The sequence below is a fragment of the Leucoraja erinacea genome, chromosome 11 (genome assembly GCF_028641065.1).
Source record: "Leucoraja erinacea ecotype New England chromosome 11, Leri_hhj_1, whole genome shotgun sequence".
NCBI classification, from domain to species: domain Eukaryota; kingdom Metazoa; phylum Chordata; class Chondrichthyes; order Rajiformes; family Rajidae; genus Leucoraja; species Leucoraja erinaceus.
In genome coordinates, this window is record NC_073387.1 from 56,111,971 (window position 1) to 56,135,676 (window position 23,706).

The window sequence follows — 23,706 nt, forward strand, 5'->3', positions numbered from 1 at the left end:
AGTTGGATGATCAGCCATGATCATATTGAATGGCGGTGCAGGCTCGAAGGGCCGAATGGCCTACACCTGCACCTAATTTCTATTGTTTATTGTCTATTGACTCTGCCAAGTCTGTCACGGAGCGGTGGATCAATTAGTTCGAGAGAGGTTGCGGGCGGGAGCCCGTGAGCGAGTGCTCGGCGTCTGGTTGTGCCGTGCGGCAGAATTGCTTCTTTGCTAATAGAGCAAAACTGGCAAATAAATCATAGCCTTGTGTGCCTTTGATTGGATCAAGCCGAGGTGCCAAAAGCAAATTCATCATCATTTTCATAAAGGCTTAAATAAATAGCACTTAAAGAGGAAACATTCACGGTACACTGGGATAGCGTAAATAGCAATTCCAAACAACTGACATATTGAGATAAATGCCTTTCTTCCCTGTCTCACTGTGATTACACAGACAGAGCGTTGCTTCACTAGACTTGTTTTTTTTTCTCTATTCGGAAACTGCTCCAATAAGCATCATATGTATTTGTTGACAGTTATTCAATATAGAGTTGATATTTTTTTTTTTGGCGCAAACTGGATAATTGTGGTAATATGTTATCCTTAGTACCATTGGGATAATCACGGGCGTTTAAAAACGGATTATATTCAATGGACCAATTATTCCAGTTTGCCTCGCACGAAGGAACCAAAGAGAGACACAAAAAAAAGGCTGGAGTAACTCTGCAGGACAGGCAGCATCTCCCCCCCATGACCTGCGTGGTCCGGTTTCCTCCCACGTCCCAAACACAATAGACAATAGACAATAGGTACAGGAGTAGGCCATTCGGCCCTTCGAGCCAGCACTGCCATTCAATGTGATCATGGCTGATCATCCCCAATCAGTACCCCGTTCCTGCCTTCTCTCCATATCCCCTGACTCTGCTGTCATCAAAAGCTCTATCTAGCTCTCTCTTGAAAGTATCCAGAGAACCGACCTCCACCGCCCTCTGAGGCAGAGAATTCCACAGACTCACAACTCTCTGTGAGAAAAAGTGTTCTAAATGGCCTACCCCTTATTCTTAAACTGTGGCCCCTGGTTCTGGACTCCCCCAACATCGGGAACATTCTTCCTGCCTCTAGCGTGTCCAAACCCTTAACAATCTTATAAGTTTCAATGAGATGCCCTCTCATCCTTCTAAACTCCAGAGTGTACAAGGCCAGCCGCTCCATTCTCTCAGCATCTGACAGTCCCGCCATCCCGGGAATTAACCTTGTAAACCTACCCTGCACTCCCTCATTAGCAAGAATGTCCTTCCTCAAATTAGGGGACCAAAACTGCACACAATACTCCAGGCGTGGTCTCACTAGGGCTCTGTACATCTGCAGAAGGACCTCTTTGCTCCTATATTCGATTCCTCTTGTGATAAAGGCCAACATGCCATTCGCTTTCTTCACTGCCTGCTGTACCTGCATGCTTACTTTCATAGACTGATGAACAAGGACCCCCAAATCTTGTTGTACTTCCCCTTTTCCCAACTTGACACCATTTAGATAGTGCTCTGCCTGCCTGTTTTTGCTACCAACGTGGATAACCTCGCATTTGTCCGCATTAAACTTCATCTGCCATGCATCTGCCCACTCCCCCAACCTGTCCAAGTCACCCTGCATCCTCATAGCATCCTCCTCACAGTTCACGCTGCTACCCAGCTTTGTGTCGCCTGCAAAGACGTGCGGGTTTGTAGGTTAATTGGCCCTCTGCGATGACCCCCTGGTGTGTAGGGAGTGGGTGGGAAAGTGGGATAAAACAGAGCTTGTGTGAACGGGTGATGGATGGCCAGCATGGACTTGGCGGGCCGAAGGGCCTGTTTCAATCCATCCATCCACCAGCATTTTTGCCTTTGTGTTCATTTTGCATTTCTTCTGCACTTCAATTATTCATTCACCCCCACACGGTTACACTGCCCACCTCGGTGAACGACAATCTTTGATTTACTGGAATCAATTAATTTTCAGAACAATTGGTTAGCAGCTGAGAAGAATCGAAGACAGACACAAAATGCTGGAGTAACTGAGCGGGGAGAGGCAGCATCTCTGGAGAGAAGGAATGGGTGACGTTTCGGGTCGAGACCTTTCTTCAGAAGAATCATTTCCCTGGGGGATGAGAGGATTACAGGATCACTTGGCAGACACACTGTAAGATCGAAGTTTTTTATTATAAAGTGGGACTGGCTTTCTTGCCTGAAATTCCAAAGACTTTGTTATGTGTTCCTTGTAAACATGTCGCAAAGAGGGTATAAAATCATGAGCAAAATAGATCAGGTAGATTCCACTCTCCCAACCATCTATTGGCCTTGTACAAACACACTAGAATCCACAAAAGCCATGGAACAAAACATCGTGACATCTCCAGTTCTAACACTGATTGCAGCAAAATAATATTCTCATTTTGTTTAAAGACAATAGACAACAGGTGCAGGAGTAGGCCATTCGGCCCTTCGAGCCAGCACCGCCATTCAATGTGAACATGGCTGATCATCCCCAATCAGTACCCCCCCCTGTTCCTGCCTTCTCCCCATATCCCCTGACTCCGCTATTTTTAAGAGCGCTATCTAGCTCTCTCTTGAAAGTATCCAGAGAACCGGCCTCCACCGCCCTCTGAGGCAGAGAATTCCACAGACTCACAACCCTCTGTGTGGAAAAGTGTTTCCTCGTCTCCGTTCTAAATGGCTTACCCCTTATTCTTAAACTGTGTGGCCCCTGGTTCTGGACTCCCCCAACATCGGGAACATGTTTCCTGCCTCTGGCGTGTCTAAATAATGAATGAATGATCGGTTATTGATGGATATATTGGCTGCAGAACTCCAAAGATTCTCAGCACACATCCAGAAACATACAGAACTTCATGCAGACACAAAGAACTGCAGATAGACACAAAAGGCTGGAGCAACTCAGCGGGATAGGCAGCATCTCTGGAGCGAAGGCAAGGACGGAACTCGCTATGAAAACATAGAAACATAGAAATTAGGTGCAGGAGTAGGCCATTCGGCCCTTCGAGCCTGCACCGCCATTCAATATGATCATGGCTAATCATCCAACTCAGTATCCCGTACCTGCCTTCTCTCCATACCCCCTGATCCCCTTAGCCACAAGGGCCACATCTAACTCCCTCTTAAATATAGCCAATGAACTGGCCTCAACTACCCTCTGTGGCAGAGAGTTCCAGAGATTCACCACTCTCTGTGTGAAAAAAGTTTTTCTCATCTCGGTTTTAAAGGATTTCCCCCTTATCCTTAAGCTGTGACCCCTTGTCCTGGACTTCCCCAACATCGGGAACAATCTTCCTACATCTAGCCTGTCCAACCCCTTAAGAATTTTGTAAGTAACATGGAGGGGACGGGGGCCAGAATGTTTTGGTGGCCGCGCGCGCATGCGCCCACTCACACACACGCGCGCGAGGCTTCGGAGGCTCAATCTCAACTCTGCCTGTCTCACCGGGTTAACTACAGCCCAGTCTGGACTGACGGGACACCAGCGCTGCTTCTCCGCGCTGGCCATATTTCCCGCAAGTCCAGGGAGGTTAACCTGGTGGGACAGGCAGAGTCTGACTCCCGACGTCTCTGGCCACCCATGGGGGGGGGGGGGGGGGGCAATCGGGACAGTACCGGAGATCTGGCCGGGATCGATCTTGCCTGCAGAAGAGGCGCAGGTCTGTGCCACGTCTCCCTCCTCCAATCGCTGCGCTCTATCCTCAGTCCCCCCCCCCCCCCCCCCCTCCTCCCCTCCTCCAATCATCGCACCCTTGATCATCAGTCCCACCCCCACTGCCTCGCGGAAAGCGGAGATTTTAAAATCGGGGTTACATAAACTTGGGGGGGATGTCCCCCACCTCTCGAAACATGGGGGGGGGGGGGGGGGACGAGTCCCCTCTGACCCCCCCCGGGTTTTTCCGCCCCTGAGCGAAGGAATGGGTGATGTTTCGGGTCAAGAACTGCAGATGCTGGTTAAACAAAAAAAAAAGACACAAGTGCTTGGAGTAACTCAGCGGGTCAGGCAGCATCTGTGGAGAACATGGATAGGTGACGTTTAACAGAGTGCTGGAGTAACTCAGCAGGGTCAGGCAGCATCTATGGAGCTAAGGAAATAGGCAACGTTTCGGGCCGAAACCCGTAAGGGTTTCGTCCCGAAACGTTGCCTATTTCCAGAAGGATTTCGGCCCGAAAAGTAGTCTATTTCCTTAGCTCCATAGATGCTGCTGCACCATAACTCAGCGAGTCAGGCAGCATCTGTGGAGAACATGGATAGGTGACGTTTCACAGAGTGCTGGAGTAACTCAGCGGGTCAGGCAGCATCTGTGGAGAACATGGATAGGTGACTGGGAGTAACTCAGCGGGTTCTGTGGAGAACAGGACTCCCCCCAACATCCTTTCACTCAACCCTGAACCTTACTGTCGATAAAATATTTATTTCACCAGTATAATGTGTTTGATTAACTTTAATGGAGGCTGTCACAAAAACCAGAATTAACAAATTGAAACTATGCAAGGCATTTTAATACTTACAAAGACAACCTCACTGACGTGCAGGGATATTTCTGAATCTATAGCTTTCATTTTCCGCTTAACAGATTTATAGTGAGTTACTTGCCGTAAGATTTTGTTTTTCTTATCATCTTTCCCCAACAGGAGGTTAATTGGCTTGGTGTGAATGTAAATTGTCGCTAGTGTGTGTAGAATAGTGTGAGTGTGCGGGGATCGCTGGTCGGTGCGGACTCGGTATGCTGCAAGGCATGTTTCCGCAGCTGTATCTCTAAACTAAAATGGATGCCACGGTGGCGCAGCGGTAGAGTTGCTGCCTTACAGTACTTGCAGCGCCAGAGACGCAGGTTCCATCCTGACTACTGGCGCTGTCTGTATGGAGTTTGTACATTCTCCCTGTAACCGCTTGGGTTTTCTCCGAGATCTTCGGTTTCCTCCCACACTACAAAGACGTGCAGGTTTGTAGGTTAATTTGCTTTCTATAAATGTAGATTATCCCTGGTGTGTATAAGATGGCGTTAATGTGCGGGGATCGCTGGTCGGCGCGGACTCGGTGGGTCAAAGGACCTGTTTTAACATTGTATCTCTAAAAGATCAACAGCATCCATGTCTTTCCTTGCCTCCATCTCTGCCCGACCCCATTCTGAAGAAGTGTCTCGACCCGAAACGTCACCCGTCCTTATTCTCCAGAGATGCTGCCCGTCCCGCTGAGTTACTCCAGCACTTTGTGTCTATCTGCGGTATAAACCAGCTTCTGCAGTTCCTTGTATCTACTATTTGGCTGCTCCACTGCGAAATCTCATCAAGCTGTGACTACTTCCAAGAGGTTCTCCTCCACCCTCCAATGGGAGTTCTGTGAGACGCTCTCTCACAGCTCCCCCTCTGTGCCTCATTTGGTCCTCGTCTCCTGCCTCCAGAAACCCCCCTCCCTTCCCCCCCCGTCCAAACTTTCAGTCTGAAGAAGTCCCGAGCCAAAACATCACTCATCCTTTTTCTCCACAGATGCTGCCTGACCCGCTGAGTTACTCCAGCACTCTGTGAAACGTCACCTATTCATGTTCTCCACAGATGCTGCCTGACCCGCTGAGTTACTCCAGCACTCTGTGAAACGTCACCTATCCATGTCCTCCACAGATGCTGCCTGACCCGCTGAGTTATGGTGCAGCAGCATCTATGGAGCTAAGGAACTAGGCAACTTTTCGGACCGAAATCCTTCTGGAAATAGGCAACGTTTCGGGACGAAACCCTTACGGGTTTCGGCCCGAAACGTTGCCTATTTCCTTAGCTCCATAGATGCTGCCTGACCCACTGAGTTACTCCAGCACTCTGTGAAACGTCACCTATCCATGTTCTCCACAGATGCTGCCTGACCCGCTGAGTTACTCCAGCACTCTGTGAAACGTCACCTATCCATGTTCTCCACAGATGCTGCCTGACCCGCTGAGTTACTCCAGCACTGTGTGAAACGTCACCTATCCATGTTCTCCAAAGATGCTGCCTGACCCGCTGAGTTACTCCAGCACTCTATGCCTATCTTTAGTTTTTAGTGTAGTTTAGAGAGACAGCGCAGAAACAGGCCCTTCAGCCCACCGTGTCCGCGCCAGCCAGCGATCCCCGCACACCAACACTATCCCACACACAATAGGGACAATTTTTACATTTTATACCAAGCCAATTAACCTACAAACCTGCACGTCTTTGGAGTGTGGGAGGACACCGAAGATCTCGGAGAAAACCCACGCAGGTCACGGGGAGAACGTACAAACTTCGTACAGACAGCGCCCGTAGTCAGGATCGAACCTGGGTCTGCGGCGCTGTGAGCATTGTAAGGCAGCAACTCTACCGCTGCGCCACCGTGACTGCCCTAAATTGCCCATGCCCAAGGCGGACACGGGAGTGCTAGGAATGTTTTGTTTCATAAGTAGATGTTGAGTGACTGTGTTGGACAAAGAGACACAGAACTGCACTGGGTGAACACATGCCGACCAAGTTGTCATTCTTTAGTTCGAAGTGGCCGGGCGAGGAGAGGGACGGCTGTTCGCTCAATGATCCGCGCGTGGAGGCCACGGCTACAACGGGCCTTCACGGCCAACTGCAGCTGGGACTTTGGAAATGGCGCCTAAACTTGGCCACCCTCACTCAGTGTCTCAGTTGGATCTTCCTGTACATTCTGGGATTGTACTTGTGCTTGGCAATCATTTCACCGAATAGTATGGGAGAAAAAGGGCCGAATGGCCTACTCCTGCACCTTTTGTCCATAAAAACCTTGGTACATTTGATAATAAACAGCCAATGAACGGTTGAATTTTAAGTAAGCCCCCTCCTCCACCCCCAGTGTGCACCAGTTTCCACCACTATCCCACTTCTCTCTCCCCGTGACCTGGTGGGTTTTCTCCAGGAGCTCCGGTTTCCTCCCACACTCCAAAGATGTACAGGTTTGTAGGCTAATTGGCTTTGGCAAAATTGTAAATTGCCCCCTAGTGTGTGTAGGATAGTGTTAGTGTGCGGGGATCGCTGGTCGGCACGGACTCGGTGGGCTGATAGACTATATAACTAAACTAAACTGAACTTCCGTGTCTAATTCATTGCCAACGCACATTATCCCTCTCTCTCCCTGTCTCCCCCCCCCCACCCCCCACCCAACAGCCTTGTCTAATTAATTGCCAACAATCTGAAGAAAGGTCTCGACCCGAAACGTCACCCATTCCTTCTCTCCAGAGATGCTGCCTGTCCCGCTGAGTTACTCCAGTTTTTATATGGAGGAGCAGCAACTCATATTTCGCTTCGGGTAGTTTACACCCCAGCGGTATGAACATTGACTTCCCCAATTTCAGGTAGTCCCTGCTTTCTCCCTCCTTCCCCTCCCCTTCCCAGCTCTCCCACAGCCCACTGTCTCCGCCTCTTCCTCTCTTCTTCCCGCCCCCCTCCCCCCCCACACACATCAGTCTGAAGAAGGGTCTCGACCCGAAAGGTCACCTATTTCCTTCGCTCCATAAATGCTGCCTCACCCGCTGAGTTTCTCCAGCATTTTTGACTACCTTCCAGCTTTTTATGTTGCATTTTATTTTTCTGACCTCCTCCCACTCTCTCTCCCCCCCTCTCCCAATTGCTCTGGCTAATGAGTTGCCAACACACTCTGTCTCTCTCCCCCCTCTGCCCCCATCTCCTCTCCCTCTCTCTCTGTCTCTCCCCCCCCCCCCCTTCCCCCCTCTCCCTATTGCCCTGTCTAATGAGTTGCCCACGTACTTTGTCAAGGTAGGCGTAGCTCCAGACTTTCCCATCGGAGAAGACTCGGGACACGATCCTGCCCAGATCATCGTACTTGTTCCTCTCGCTCATCGTCCCCCGCTGAACCCCGACCACCTTCCCGCTGGGAGAGTAGGAGACGTTGACGGCCGCCAGCCCGCTGCTGGGGAGCCAGATCGCGGGGCGGCCCAGGGAATCGTAAATAATCCTCAGCGTGAACTTGCGGTGATCGTCGTAAATCTTCTCCGTCCGCGAGTTGCGGTCAAAGTCAATGGAGAGCAGATTCCTCCCGTGCACCTGTTTAAAAAATCAAAGGGGCCACAGTCATGAACGCGCCTCTCCTCGTCGAAAACCGGCCCCGCGTGCGATTTCTGGGGCAATTTATTTCAGTTTGATTATAATGGCTTTTGCTCAGTGTGGATGATTGAATTTTGTCCCCCTGCCAATACAGAAGAAAGCTTTCAAATGACATTATCATCAATATGATTTAAGTGATTGCAGTCTGGCAGCAGTTCAATGAAACCGCAGCCCATCCACGCGTTGCTAATGAGGCAACTGCTGTGATTAACAATTTAATTTACCCGTTTTTCATTTCTCCTGCGAAACTTTAAAGAATGCACACCTTGTTTTCTTCACATCGTTCGGGGAAAAATTAAAAAAAAACAAAACAATCACGCCCTCGAGGATGAGGAGAAAATTTAATTTCTGTAAGTTTAAATTATGGAAACATAAAGAAACATGACAAGAGGCACATATCTCCAAGGAGCTGGAAGAGGTAATCCCATTATCCCAAATTAAGTAAATTGAGATTTTTATCGTAATTTTGTTTTCGCTGCTTAGAATTATGCTTCCTCGGTGGCTGGGGTGTGCTGTGTATGAAATGAATTTTGCGTCTGTGGTTTCGCTAGAGAGCGGAAAGATAGGACGAGATATTGAAACGGAGAGTGAAGTTGCTATGTTTGAGAAGGAACTGCTGGAAATATCTAAGGTAGATAAAAATGCTGGAGAAACTCAGCGGGCGAGGCAACATCTACGGAGAGACGGAAAAGGTGGCATTTCGGGTCGAGACTGCAGTTTCTTCTGCAGTTGTACAGAGCCCTAGTGAGACCACACCTGGAGTATTGTGTACAGTTTTGGTCCCCTAATTTGAGGAAGGACATTCTTGCTATTGAGGGAGTGCAGCGTAGGTTTACAAGGTTAATTCCCGGGATGGCGGGACTGTCGTATGCTGAGAGAATGAAGCGGCTGGGCTTGTACACTCTGGAGTTTAGAAGGATGAGAGGGTCTCCCATTGAAACATATAAGATTGTTAAGGGTTTGGACATGCTAGAGGCAGGAAACATGTTCCCGATGTTGGGGGAGCCCAGAACCAGGGGCCACAGCTTAAGAATAAGGAGTAAGCCATTTAGAACGGAGACGAGGAAACACTTTTTCTCACAGAGAGTGGTGAGTCTGTGGAATTCTCTGCTCAGAGGGTGGTGGAGGCCGGTTCTCTGGATGCTTTCAAGAGAGAGCTAGATAGGGCTCTTAAAAATAGCAGAGTCAGGGGATATGGGGAGAAGGCAGGAACGGGGTACTGATTGGGGATGATCAGCCATGATCACATTGAATGGCGGTGCTGGCTCGAAGGGCCGAATGGCCTACTCCTGCACCTATTGTCCATTGTCTATTGACACCCTTCTTCAGACTGGTGATGTTTCGGGTTCGAGACCCAAGTGAAGTTGCTGGATGTGTTGATCCAGCGAATACCAAATCCAATTGTTGCCAGGACTCGAGGGCTGGAGCTACAGGGAGAGGTCGAGCAGGCTGGGTCTCTATTCCTTGGAGCGCAGGGGGATGAGATGTGATCTTGTGGAGGTGTACAAAATCATGAGAGGTATAGATCGGGTAGACGCACAGAGTCTATTGCCCAGAGTAGTGGAATCGAGGACCAGAGGACATATGTTTCAGGTGAGGTGGGGAGGGTGGAAAGATTGAATAGGAATATCTATTTCACACAAAGGGTGGTGGGTGTACGGAACGAGCTGGCGGAGGAGCTAGTTGAGGCTGGAACTATGGCAGCCTTTAAGAAACAGTTAGACAGGCACAGGTTTGGAGGGTGGTGGACCAAATGCAGGCAGGTGGGACTAGTGTAGCTGTTCCATTCTGTTTAGAAACATAGAAATTAGGTGCGGGGGTAGGCCATTCGGCCCTTCGAGCCTGCACCGCCATTCAATATGATCATGGCTGATCATCCAACTCAGTATCCCGTAGCTGCCTTCTCTCCATACCCCCCTGATCCCCTTAGCCACAGGGGCCACATCTAAACTCCCTCTTAAATATAGCCAATGAACTGTGGCCTCGACTACCCTCTGCGGCAGAGAGTTCCAGAGATTCACCACTCTCTGTGTGAAAAAAGTTCTTCTCATCTCGGTTTTAAAGGATTTCCCCCTTATCCTTAAGCTATGACCCCTTGTCCTGGACTTCCCCAAGATTGGGAGCAATCTTCCTGCATCTAGCCTGTCCAACCCCTTAAGAGTTTTGTAAGTTTCTATAAGATCCCCTCTCAATCTCCTAAATTCTAGAGAGATTCTAGTTTGTAGTTTGTTTGGTTGTTTGTTTGTTTTTTAGCACAAAGTCCGCGAGCATTGCCACTTTTCATATCGTATGTGTATGTGGCGAATAGACTTGACTTGACTTGACTTGATATGTTGGCCGGTGTGGGCTAGTTGGGCCGAAGGGCCTGTTTCCACACTGTATCACTCTGTGACTCTATGACTAATTCTGGCAGGAATGGGGTTGACTCAAATGGGAAGGTTTGAAAATAACCCACACTGCATATTTCTGGCCAGTTTTGTGTTGGTCGCATTAATATTCAACCCCGCTTCCTGCCGGCATTTGAGCTTCCAGGAGATTTAGTAGAAGCTGCTTTTTAATTACATTTTATATATTTTTGGCCATTTGCAGAAACGCCGGAGTTTGCCAACATGAGTCGAGGTGCTGGGAGGAAGAGGTTGACCAGGAGGATGCCAAGCAAGTTTCCAATCCAGTTGAGTTGTTCAGTTTCGAGGCGCAGCGTGGAAACAGTCCCTTCGGCCCATCTATCACCCCCTATCGCACTAGTTCTATGCTATCCCACTTCCTCATCCACTCCTGACGCGTTTGGGGCAATATTTCACGAGGGCCCATTGGCCCACAAACCCCCCTGCGCGTCTTTGGAAACTGGAGAGCCCGGAGAGGGAGAACCTGCAAACTCCACACAGGCAGCAATCGAGGTCAGGGCTGAACCCGGGTCCCCAACACTGCGAGGCAGCAGCTCTACCCGCTGCGCCACTGGGTTGCCCGCGTAGTATTCTCCCTGTGTGTTTGTGGATAGCCTGTTTGTTCTCTTCTCTGCAGTAGTGGAGAAAGCAAATCTCTCTAAGTGCAGATCCAGCTGCCAATGTGTGTGAACACCTCACAACCTGTTTTAATCAATGCTTTAGTTTGGTTTAGTTTAGAGATACAGCGCGAAACAAGCCCTTCGGCCCACCGGGTCCGTGCCGGCCAGCGATCCCCGCACACTAACACTATCCTACACACACTGGGGCCAATTTACATTTTATTCCAAGCCAAATATCCTAAGACCTGCACGTCTTTGCAGTGTGGGAGGAAACCGAAGATCTCGGAGAAAACCCACGCAGGTCGCGGGGAGAACGTACAAACTCCGTACAGACTGCACCCGTAGTCAGGATGGAACCCGGGTCTCTGGCGCTGTGAGGCGGCAACTTCACCCGCTGCACCACCGTGCCGCCCTTTCGAAAGATCCCATCATAAATATCATGCTTATGAGGTTGGCGCATACTGTAACTGCCAAGTTAATGAGAAGCCAACACTGCCTGATGGCACCTTGTCAACTGCAGGCATGAAGTAACTCAAGGGGCCACCACCTGCCAAGGGCAGTAGGGATCTGCCTTGTCGGGGTGAGGGTCAGTAAAGGGTTCGATGCTGAGCAGAGCCATCTGCTGCTGGGACACATGGTGCTGCCATGTGGCAGAACGCACTGTGTCGGGGAGAGAAACCATCGCCATCACCTGCATGCTGAAGCTTTCTCAACAGTATCGCTACAACGAAACGCAACGAGAGATAACATGCAATGAGGGGGCACGGTGGCGCAGCGGTAGAGTTGCCGCCTCACAGCGCCAGAGACCCGGGTTCCATCCTGATTACGGGTGCTGTCTGTGTGCGGAGTTTGCACGTTCTCCCCGTGACCTGCGTGGGTTTTCTCCGGGTGCTCCGGTTTCCTCCCACACTCCAAGGCGTGTGGGTTTTATTATAGACAATAGACAATAGACAATCGGTGCAGGAGTAGGCTATTCGGCCCTTCGAGCCAGCACCGCCATTCAATGTGATCATGGCTGATCATCCCCAATCAGTACCCCGTTCCTGCCTTCTCCCCATATCCCCTGACTCTGCTATCTGTAAGAGCCCTATCTAGCTCTCTCTTGAAAGTATCCAGAGAACCGGCCTCCACCGCCCTGAGTTATTGGTTAATTTGATCTCTGTAAATTGCCCCTAGTATGTAGGGAGTGGATGAGAAAGTGGGATAATATAGAACTAATGTGTACGGGTGATCGATGGTTGGCACAGACTCAGTGGGCTGAAGGGGCATGCTGTATCTCTAGACTTTGGAGATAAAGCGATCACTCCGTACACTGGCATTGTCCTACTCACAAGAGATCATTTTACAATGTTACCGAAGCCAATCAACCTACAAAACTTTGTGTCTTTAAACTGTGAGTGGAAACCGGAGCACCTGGAGAAAACCCACGCAGTCTCTAAACTGAACTACTAAACAACTTGATCAGAGGAACGTACGTGTAAAAAATAATACTTAAACAAAACAAGTAAAAAGCAGTTGCTGCTTCACAGCGCCTGAGACCCGGGTTCAATCCCGACTGCAGGTGCTGTCTGTGCGGAGTTTGCACGTTCTCCCCGTGAAATGCGTGGGTTTTCTCCGGGAGCTTCGGTTTCCTCCCACACTCCAAAGACGTGCAGGTTTGTAGGCTAATTGGCTTGGTGTATGTGTAAATTGTCCCTGGTTGTGTAGGATAGTGTTAATGTGCGGGGATCGCTGTTCGGTGCGGACTCGGTGGGCCGAAGGGCCTGTTTCCGTGCTGTATCTCTAAACTAAAGCATTCATTAAAACAGGTTGTGAGGTATTCTGTCTGTTTCCGCGCTGTATCTCGAAAAAGTAAAACGGGAAAAAAAAGTTGCAATGTCGAGCTACCCGAAGTTTCCTTCCAAACACGGTGACCTTCCCCTTGACCTGCTCCTTGCGGAGGCGCCACTCGATTGAGTTCAGCCCGTTTTCCACGGGCAGCGTGATGTTTCGGCGGCCCACTGTCGGGCTAATGGTCCCCGCAAGGATGTGCGGCTCGGTGTAAAAGCTGACTCCCATTCCATTGGCGTACATCACTCGGAGACTGCCGTTGTTGCACAGCTGGTAGCTGTTCCTCACTTGATCTGGTGGAAGAATCATATCAATGGCAACAAAATGCTAAACACAAGCTGACATTTTGAACACAAAAAGGCCACACATAGATCCTATGATCCTATTGGGATTCAAATTGTATGAATCTACAATTCATAGATTTCTTAATAAATCCCAAGACATTGACCTCATAGCCTTTAGCCGAGAAGGAACGTTATTCTACAAGGATAGAAAATACTACAGTATTATTTGTTATTTGTACTATATTTGTTATTGATTGAACTTTTTCTTTTTTCATCTCTTCCCCCGTTATGTACAGCGTTAACATATTCACATATTCTGTTGTGCTGCAGCAAGTAAGAATTTCATTGTCCCATCTGTGACATATTGACACTAAAACGCTCTTGACTCTTGACTAGACTCAAGGAGTGCTGGAGTAACTCAGCCGTTCAGGCGGCATCTCTGAAGTACACGGATAGGTGGCGTTTCTGGTCAGAACCCTTCCGTCACTAACTATGTTCTCCAGAGTTGCTGCCTGACCCGCTGAGTTACTCCAGCACTTTGTGTCTATCTTTGGTAAAGATCAGCATCTGCAGTTCCTTGTTACCAGACAGCACAGCAGGGCAATCTGCAGTTATGCAAGCAAGGTTCAGGAGTTTTGTACAGCTTTTGGTTGCGTTCTGTCTAATCAAATCAGATAATAATATACCTAAACACAATCAGTTGCCGAGACAAAGTCCAATGTCCACAATTTGGTATGTCGGAAAATTGGGACAGTACCCTAGCTTATGGAAGGACCTTTCAAAAGTCTTCAATCCAGGGGAGAAGAAGCTGTTCCTAAAGGGCCTGTCCCACTTGGGTGATTTTTTAGGTGACTACAGGCCGGGGTGTCGCCTGTACGGTCGTGAGTCGTCTCCTCAGTCGCCCAAAGAGTCGTACGTAGCGTATTTCTGGTCGCCGCTGGATTTCAACGCGTTGAAACATTTTCGGAGACAGTCGGCGACAGTGGGTTTGACGCCAATGAGCGAAGCGTGACTTCTCCTGACGTGGGTGCTGTCGTAGTTGTCGCCAGGTTATCGTAGGTTGGTGCTGGTGCTGACTTCAGTTTTTATTCGTTGTTAAAGTAATGATTCTATTTCATATTTTATGTTGAAGGGGGGGGTCCAGTCACCGTTTCTTCGGCGACCCGCTACGCCTATGACAGTCGCCAGCAGTCGCCTAAAAATAGCCTAAGTGGGATAGGCTCATAGGTCTTGAAGTATATTCTAACGCATTTTGAATTTCACTGTACCTTAATTGGTGTATGTGACGATAAACTAACCCTTAATAAATTATAGGTAGACAAAAATGCTGGAGAAACTCAGCGGGTGCAGCAGCATCAATGGAGCGAAGGAAATAGGCAACGTTTCGGGCCGAAACCCTTCTTCAGACTGATGGGGGGAAATCTTGCATGAACTGAAACTGCAGGTAACATTCACTCATAATATTATTTGTCTCAACATGTTTGTGATCTGTCAATTTTTTTTCCCAGTTTCAATGGAATCAAGTGTGTCAAAATAAAGAAGTTTGACTTCATCAACTCAGTTTTCTGCCAACCATGTCGGGAAAAAAATGTCTTTGCAATATTCTAATTGCTCAGTAGGAGTGTGTTGAAGTGAGCCAATTTGTGCAGCCCACTCATCAAATCAAATTAAAAGTTTGTAGTTGGCATGATTTTCGTTGCTGGATGAATGATGTAAACAGGATAGAATCATATTTACATCCAAATATTAAAGACAAGAAAAAGTGTTATCATTCCTTCCATTTATATTCATTCACACGCTCACTAATTGTAAAATCAGTCTGAAGAAGACTTTGCCTATTTCCTTCGCTCCACAGATGCTGCTGCACCCGCTGAGTTCCTCCAGCATTTTTGTCTACCTTGTAAAATCAACTCTTGTTTTCAGAAATCTGGACTTAATTGTAAACATATAAGATTGTTAAAGGTTTGGACACGCTAGAGGCAGGAAACATGTTCCCAGTGTTGGGGGAGTCCAGAACCAGGGGCCACAGTTTAAGAATAAGGGGTAAGCCATTTAGAACAGAGATGAGGAAAGACTTTTTCTCACAGAGAGTTGTGAGTCTGTGGAAGTCTCTGCCCCACAGGGCGGTGGAGGCCGGTTCTCTGGATACTTTCCAGAGAGAGCTAGATCGGGCTCTTAAAGATAGTGGAGTCAGGGGATATGGGGAGAAGGCAGGAATGGGGTACTGATTAGAAACATAGAAATTAGGTGCAGGAGTAGGCCATTCGGCCCTTCGAGTCTGCACCGCCATTCAATATGATCATGGCTGATCATCCAACTCAGTATCCCGTACCTGCCTTCTCTCCATACCCCCATTGGTGTATTGGGGATGATCAGCCATGATCATATTGAATGGCGGTGCTGGCTTGAGGGGCCGAATGGCCTACTCCTGCACCTATTTTCAATGTTTCTATGGTTATGGACCAAGCGATGGCAGGTGGGACATTGTTGGCTGGTGTGGGCTAGTTTGGCCGAAGGGCCTGTTTCCAACTGTACCATTCTATGACTCTATGAGATGTGTGAGGCATGTTTATTACACAGAGGGTGGTGGGTGCCTGGAACGCGCTGCCAGGGGTGGAGGCAGATATGATGGTGGTGTTTAAACATAGTTTAGAAAAGAATCTGGATATGCAGGGAATGGAAGGATAGGGATACGTGCAGGCAGAGGAGATTAGTTCAAGGGCCTCGTGTACAACACAACATTGTGGGCCGAAGGGCCTTTGCCTCAGCTGCTCCATAACCTTCAATAGAGTCATAGAGTGATGCAGCGTGGAAACAGGCCCTTGCCCACACCGGCCAACATGCCTCATCTACGCCAGTCCCACCTGCCCGCGTTTGTCCCATATTCCTCTAAACCTGTCCGATCCATGTACTTGTCTAACTGTTTCTTAAACATTGCAGTAGTCCCTGCCTCAACTACCTCGTCTAGAAGATCACTCCATGCACCCACCACCCTTTGTGTGAAAAAGTTACCCCTCAGGTTCCTATTAAATCTTCAGCCCTTCACCTTAAACCTATGTCCTCTGGTCCTCGATTCCCCTACTCTGAGCAGGAGACTCTGTGCATCTACCCGATCTATTCCTTTTCCTTGTAGTCCGACTAATACATGATGCAACAACACTTATCATGGCCTCAAAAGCTTCAGAGGTCACAGTTTCCCTGCAAACTAAAACCAGATCGGTGATAAATAACAGCAATGAATAAGAGATAAATCTGTACAAATTATGCATTCTAATGGACCTGTCCCACTTATGCGACTATTTTCAACAAGTTGAAAATCCAGCGGTGACCAGAAAGGCGCTCCGACTCTTTGTGTGACTGAGGAGACGACTCACGACCGTACAGGCGACATGTCCGATTGGGAAAGGGGGAGATGCAGAAGGGACCTGGGTGTCATGGTACACCAGTCATTGAAAGTAGGCATGCAGGTGCAGCAGGCAGTAAAGAAAGCGAATGGTATGTTGGCTTTCATAGCAAAAGGATTTGAGTATAGGAGCAGGGAGGTTCTACTGCAGTTGTACAGGGTCTTGGTGAGACCACACCTGGAGTATTGCGTACAGTTTTGGTCTCCAAATCTGAGGAAGGACATTCTTGCCATAGAGGGAGTGCAGAGAAGGTTCACCAGACTGATTCCTGGGATGTCAGGACTGTCATATGAAGAAAGACTGGATAGACTTGGTTTATACTCTCTAGAATTTAGGAGATTGAGAGGGGATCTTATAGAAACTTACAACATTCTTAAGGGGTTGGACAGGCTAGATGCAGGAAGATTGTTCCCGATGTTGGGGAAGTCCAGGACAAGGGGTCACAGCTTAAGGATAAGGGGAAATCCTTTAAAACCGAGATGAGAAGAACTTTTTTCACACAGAGAGAGTGGTGAATCTCTGGAACTCTCTGCCGCAGAGGGTAGTTGAGGCCAGTTCATTGGTTATATTTAAGAGGGAGTTAGATGTGGCCCTTGTGGCTAAGGGGATCAGAGGGTATGGAGAAAAGGCAGGTACGGGGTACTGAGTTGGATGATCAGCCATGATCATATTAAATGGCGGTGCAGGCTCGAAGGGCCGAATGGCCTACTCCTGCACCTAATTTCTATGTTTCTATGTTTCTATGTTAAGGGGTTGGACAGGCTAGATGCAGGAAGATTGTTCCCGATGTTGGGGAAGTCCAGGACAAGGGGTCACAGCTTAAGGATAAGGGGGAAATCCTTTAAAACCGAGATGAGAAGAACTTTTTTCACACAGAGAGTGGTGAATCTCTGGAACTCTCTGCCACAGAGGGTAGTTGAGGCCAGTTCATTGGTTATATTTAAGAGGGAGTTAGATGTGGCCCTTGTGGCTAAAGATATCAGGGGGTATGGAGAGAAGGCAGGTACGGGATACTGAGTTGGATGATCAGCCATGATCATATTGAATGGCGGTGCAGGCTCGAAGGGCCGAATGGCCTACTCCTGCACCTAATTTCTATGTTTCTATGTTTCTATGTCGCGGGGTGAAGCCTGTACGGTCGTGAGTAGTCGCCCAAAGAGTCGTACCTTGTTCTGGTCGCCGCTGGATTTTCAACATGTTGAAAATTTTCGGGAACCTGCTGCAACTATGACGGGTGCCGGCAGTCGCCGAAAAAGTTGCGTAAGTGGGACAGGGCCCGTTGTCAAACTGTTGCCTTGCATGTTCAGATCACAAGGTTTTTTTTTTAATGAGTTGAAGGAAATTGTTTACCTTGAACCAGGGTGTAAGAGGCGTCAACTGAAGACAGATTGGTGGTGACGGTGACATCGTCCTCTCGGTTGGAAGTTTCAATGTCTATGTTGATCGACCTCTCCATTTCACGATGCAGGCTGGTCACCACACCAGTGGGGTGAGTTAAGTTTGTCAGTCGGCCTTCACTGTCATAACTAGGGTGGAAATAAATGATATCGGGGTCAACCTCCAAGTCACATTTACATAGAACCATCAAAGAACTACAGAGAGAACCAGACAGTTGTTACACAGAGAACTAGTGTACTTTCAAGGGAGAGCTAGATTGGGCTCTCAAAGATAGCGGTGTCAGGGACAGGGATATGAGGAGAAGCAGGAACCGGGCACTGATCATGATCACATTGACTGGCGGTGCTGGCTCGACGGGCCGAATGGCCTACTCCTGCACCTGTTGTCTATTGTCTATTGTCCGAGTGCACGCTGGGAATCGAGTGATGACCATTTAGGGTCGAAATATGAAGAATATTCAATGATTGAATGGCAGAATAGATTGGATGGGCCGAATGGCCTAATTCTGCTCCTATCACTTGACTTTATAAAGGGGACCAGGCAATGGTCGACAGAAAGCAGCTCAGACCCTGACATTTTCCCACATTAACTCCATCCCGATTATGTTACGCACAGCGAACTAGCGAGTGACTGAAGGAAAGAATCCAGTGTCCGAACCCGTACAAACTCTGATATCTTGACATTTATGGATTGCGTTGAGCCGAGCGTCCTTCAAGGTAACTAATTGCCGCTCTTTGTAATGTATACAATCTAGTGCCTGTTAATTTGACTTTGAGCTTCATAGAGAATGACGGATTTGACGAAGTGAGTAATGCCTCTGTCCCACTTAGGAAACCTGAACGGAAACCTCTGGAGACTTTGCGCCCCACCCAAAGTTTCCGTGTTGTTCCCGGAGGTTTTCGTCAGTCTCCCTACCTGCTTCCACTACCTGCAACCTCCGGCAACCACCTGCAACCTCCGGGAACCGCACGGAAACCTTGGGTGGGGCGCAAAGTCTCCAGAGGTTTCTGTTCAGGTTTCATAAGTGGGACAGGGGCATTACATAAGTGATAGGAACAGAATTAGGCCATTCGGCCCATCAAGTCTACCCCACCCTTCAGTCATGGCTGATCTATCTTTCCCTCTCAACCCCATTTTTCTGCATTTTCTCCATAACCTTTGACACCCGTACCCATCAAGTATCTGTTAATCTCCGCCCAATAATTTGGCCAGGCAGCATCTCTGGAGAACATGGATAGGTGACGTTTCGGGTTGAGACCCTTCTTCAGACCTTTAAGTCTCAACCCGAAACATCACCTATCCACGTTCTCCAGAGACCCGCCTGACCCGCTGAGTTACTCCAGCATTTTGTGTCATTTTTTGCAATCAATCATCTGCAGTTCCATGCGTCTCTAAGTATCTTATAAATAATAATAATAATAATAAATTTTATTTATGGGCGCCTTTCAAGAGTCTCAAGGACACCTTACAAAAATTTAGCAAGTAGAGGAAAAACATGTAAGGGGAATGAAATAAATAGTAGAGACATGACTAGTACACAAAGTAAAGACAGAATTCAATACAAAACACAATATGAGGCAATTAATGCACAGATGAAAAGGGAGGGGGACGTGGGGCTAAGGATAGGCAGAGGTGAAGAGATGGGTCTTGAGGCAGGACTGGAAGATGGTGAGGGACACGGAATTGCGGATCAGTTGGGGGAGGGAGTTCCAGAGCCTGGGAGCTGCCCCGGAGAAGGCTCTGTCCCCAAAACTGCGGAGGTTGGACTTGTGGATGGAGAGGAGACCGGCTGATGTGGATCTGAGGGACCGTGAGGGTTGGTAGGGGGAGAGGAGGTCAGTGAGATATGGAGGGGCCAGATGGTGGAGGGCTTTGTAGGTGAGGACCAGGATTTTGTAGGTGATCCGGTGGGAGATGGGAAGCCAGTGAAGTTGCTTGAGGACTGGAGTGATGTGATGCCAGGATTTGGTGTGGGTGATGAGTCGGGCGGCTGCGTTCTGGACCAGTTGGAGTCGGTTGATGTAGGTGGAACTGATGCCAAGGAGAAGTGAGTTGCAGTAGTCCAGTTGGGAGGAGATGAAGGCATGGATGAGTCTTTCAGCAGCGGGAGGTGGGAGAGTAAATGCTATTGTAGTACCTGCCTCAACTACCACTTCTGGCAGCTCGTTCCACCCACCCAGGACCCACTATCTTCTGAGTGAAGAAGTTCCCCCTCAGGTTCATTAGATCTCTCCCTTCGCACCTTAAACCTCTGTCGCCTGGTTTGTGATTATCCGACTCTGGGTTAAACTCTCTATGGATTCACAATATCGGAATAGTTTTTGAATATAAGTGATAGGTGCAGGGTTAGGCCATTCGGCCCATCGAGTCTACTCCGCTATTCAATCATGGCTGATATAAAAATAATTCTGAACAGTTCAGAGACAGTCTTACCTATTCTTCTTTCAAATATATACGATCTAATGCAAACATTCAATTTTCACAGAACAATTTAATGCTGGCTTATAACCCCACTTTTATTCAATATTCAAATATTCAAATATTGAGGCCAGGTCAGTAATTCACCAGATGCTGGAAACTGAATGCAAAGCTCATTATTCCGGCTTTACTGACTGCACTTGAAATGTCAACCAAAGCTATCCATCTGCATTTATTAGCATACTAATCATTAAACTAATTAAAGCAAATGAGATTACCAAATGGAAGTGTGGCACAGAGTGTTTGATGTTAAGGAAATGGAACATTACCCATTACAAGTTGTACTGTTTTAACATGATGTTCCTCTGCTAAAAACTAGCGTAAAAAAAAAGGCCCTGTCCCACTGTACGAGGTAATTCAAGAGCTCTCCCGAGTTTAAAAATAAATCAAACTCGTAGAATGTACGTTGCGGGTACGTTGGAGCTCGGGGACGTCTCTTAGCCGCTCGTAACGCTAACGGCAGGTACTCGGGGAAACGCGGTAAGCTCGTGAAGACTCGTGAAGATTTTTCAACGTTGAAAAATGTCCACGAGAGCCCCGAGTACCCATGAGCGGCCATTACCGTAAAACTCCGTGTTCGAATCAGGGGAAACTCGGGAGAAGAATTAGCTTGTACAGTGGGACAGGCCCTTGAAGAGGCGGCACGGTGGCGCAGCGGTAGAGTTGCTGCCGCACAGCGCCAGAGACCCCGAGGTTCGATCCCGACTACTGGTGCATGTCTGTACGGAGTTTGTACGCTCTCCCCGTGACCTGCGTGGGTTTTCTCTGAGATTTCCGTTTTCCTCCCACTCTTTTTTCCTCACAGAGAGTTGTGAGTCTGTGGAATTCTCTGGTGGAGGCCGGCTCTCTGGATACTTTCAAGAGAGAGCTAGAGAGAGCTCCAAATCAGGGGATATGGGGAGAAGGCAGGAACGGGGTACTGATTGTGGATGATCAGCCTATGATCACATTGAATGGCGGTGCTGACTCGAAGGGCTGAATGGCCTACTCCGGTACCTATTGTCTATTGTCTATTGTCCAAAGACCTACAGGTGTGTAGGTTAATTGGCTTGGTATAAGTGTAAATTGTCCCTGGTGTGCGTAGGATAGTATTAATGTGCGGGGATCACTGGTCGGCACCGATTCGATGGGCTGAAGGGCTTGTTTCTGCGCTGTATCTCGAAAACACACTGACAAGATCTAAAGGGAATACATGACTACGGGACGTCACGGGCATCTGATACACACGTCACACACTGCTGCACGAACATGTACACAATAAGTAAATAAATCTTACTCAAAGAAAGTGGTCCAGCCAATGTCATCGGTTTTGGTTGCCAGGAGTCCGCTGTTGCCATTGTAGGTGAAGACGACCAGCTCTTGGTTCTGGGCTGACACCATCTTCAGTCCACCGTTGGAATCCATGGTGAGAGAACACACCTGGTTGTCGGCCATCAGTAGGTGGCGCGGCACGCCGTTGCTGTCCCGGCGGATCTTCAAGGTGTTGCCGTTGTTGTCGGTCAGCTCCGCCAGGTCACCGGCCGTGCTGTAGGACAAGTTGTAGATGTAGTCTCCGGTGATGAGACTCATGGTGTACTGGTGAACGCCGTCCGAGTTGAAGACGTACAACTCCTGTTCGGCAGCCGACGCCACCTCGTACAGGCCCATGGAGTTCGCCTGCGGCTTGTTGCGGTTCACCGCCCGGATGCGCACGTTACCCAGATCGGCGATGAAGACGGTGCCGTCGGGCGAGACCGCCAGCGAGGACGGCGAGTTCAGCTTGGCGTCGGTGGCGTAGCCGTCGTCCCCCAGGAAGCAGTCGCAGTTGACGTCGTTCTTGCAGTCGCAGTCGGAGGGCATGCCGGCCAGGAGGGAGATCTCGCCGTTGGTCGTCACCTGCCGCACCCGGTTGATCTTCTTCTCGTCGGTCTCGGCGATGTACAGGACGCCGGTGTGGGACACGGCAATGGCGCTGGCGCTCTCCAGCGCCGAGTGGATGGCCAGCTTGCTGAGGGAGTAGTCGATGCCGGGGACCTGGCAGTGCATCGGGCGGCCAGCTATGATGCTCACCTGGTGATTCTCAGTGATCCTCAGAATGACATTATTCTCCAAGACATAGAGAGAATTGTCGATGGGATTGATGGCGAGATTGGTAGGCCACTCTAATCGCACCTGCGGAGAGGAAGAATGCGAACTTGCTGCATTGAATGTTGTAGTTCAAGCAAATAAAATGAATTTCAATGAAAAGGCATTATATGGCCAACATGGCTTTTCAGATAATTTGGTCACATACTGTAGTTAGGTAGATATTTGAGGCTGATATAGATCGGAACGGGGAAGATGCGCAGGGAAGAACTGCAGATGCTGGTTTAAATCGAAGATAGACACAAAACGCTGGAGTAACTCAGTGGGACAGGCAGTAGGGACGCATAGGGAAGAACTGCAGATGGTGGTTTATTTCGAAGATAGACACAAAACGCTGGAGTAACTCAGCGGGACAGGCAGCATCTCTGGAGAAAAGGAATGGGTGACGTTTCGGGTCGAGACCCTTCCTCAGACTGGGAGGGAGGAATAAGGAGGAGATGTTTTGAATGGTCCGACTCTCTTGCCCCTCTTCACTCCCCACTGAGAGAGGAACTTTATAAAACATAGACACAAAATGCTGGAGCAACTCAGCATCGCTGGAGAAAGAGAAGGGTTCCAATCGTAAATTATTTTTCTCCAAAGATGCTGCCCGTCCCGCTGAGTCACTCCAGCACTTTGTGTTTATCTTCGGTGTAAACCAGCGTCTGCAGTCCCTACCACTCACTTTACAAAACCATAGACAATAGGTGCAGGAGTAGGCCATTCGGCCCTTCGAGCCAGCACCGCCATTCAATGTGATCATGGCTGATCATCCCCAATCAGTACCCCGTTCCTGCCTTCTCCCCATATCCCCTGACTCCGCTATTTTTAAGAGCCCTGTCTAGCTCTCTCTTGAAAGCATCCAGAGAACCTGCCTCCACCGCCCTCTGAGGCAGAGAATTCCACAAACTCACACCATTTGCTTACCAGGTATTAGGTCAAAAACAGTTGGCAATTTTACCTCCTAATTTCACAGCTAAATTCTGAGACATGATTTTCTCCAGAACAGGGATAGTTTATGCCCATTACCGATTTGGTTCAGTTTAGAGATACAGGGCAGAAACAGGCCCTTCGGCCCACCAAGTCCGTACTGACCAGCA

The 23,706-nt window shown here is 48.7% G+C and overlaps 1 protein-coding gene across 1 annotated transcript in view; it reads right to left on the reverse strand.

Moving 5' to 3' along the window:
- LOC129701385 (teneurin-2-like) overlaps positions 1 to 23,706 on the reverse strand; it is a 372,354-nt gene that overhangs the window by 13,801 nt on the left and 334,847 nt on the right. The window contains exons 19-22 of the mRNA XM_055642523.1: positions 21,780 to 22,654; positions 17,978 to 18,153; positions 12,997 to 13,232; positions 7,749 to 8,045 (exon numbers count right to left, since the gene is read on the reverse strand). Coding sequence (XP_055498498.1) covers positions 7,749 to 8,045; positions 12,997 to 13,232; positions 17,978 to 18,153; positions 21,780 to 22,654 — 1,584 coding nt within the window. The remainder of the gene's footprint in view (positions 1 to 7,748; positions 8,046 to 12,996; positions 13,233 to 17,977; positions 18,154 to 21,779; positions 22,655 to 23,706) is intronic.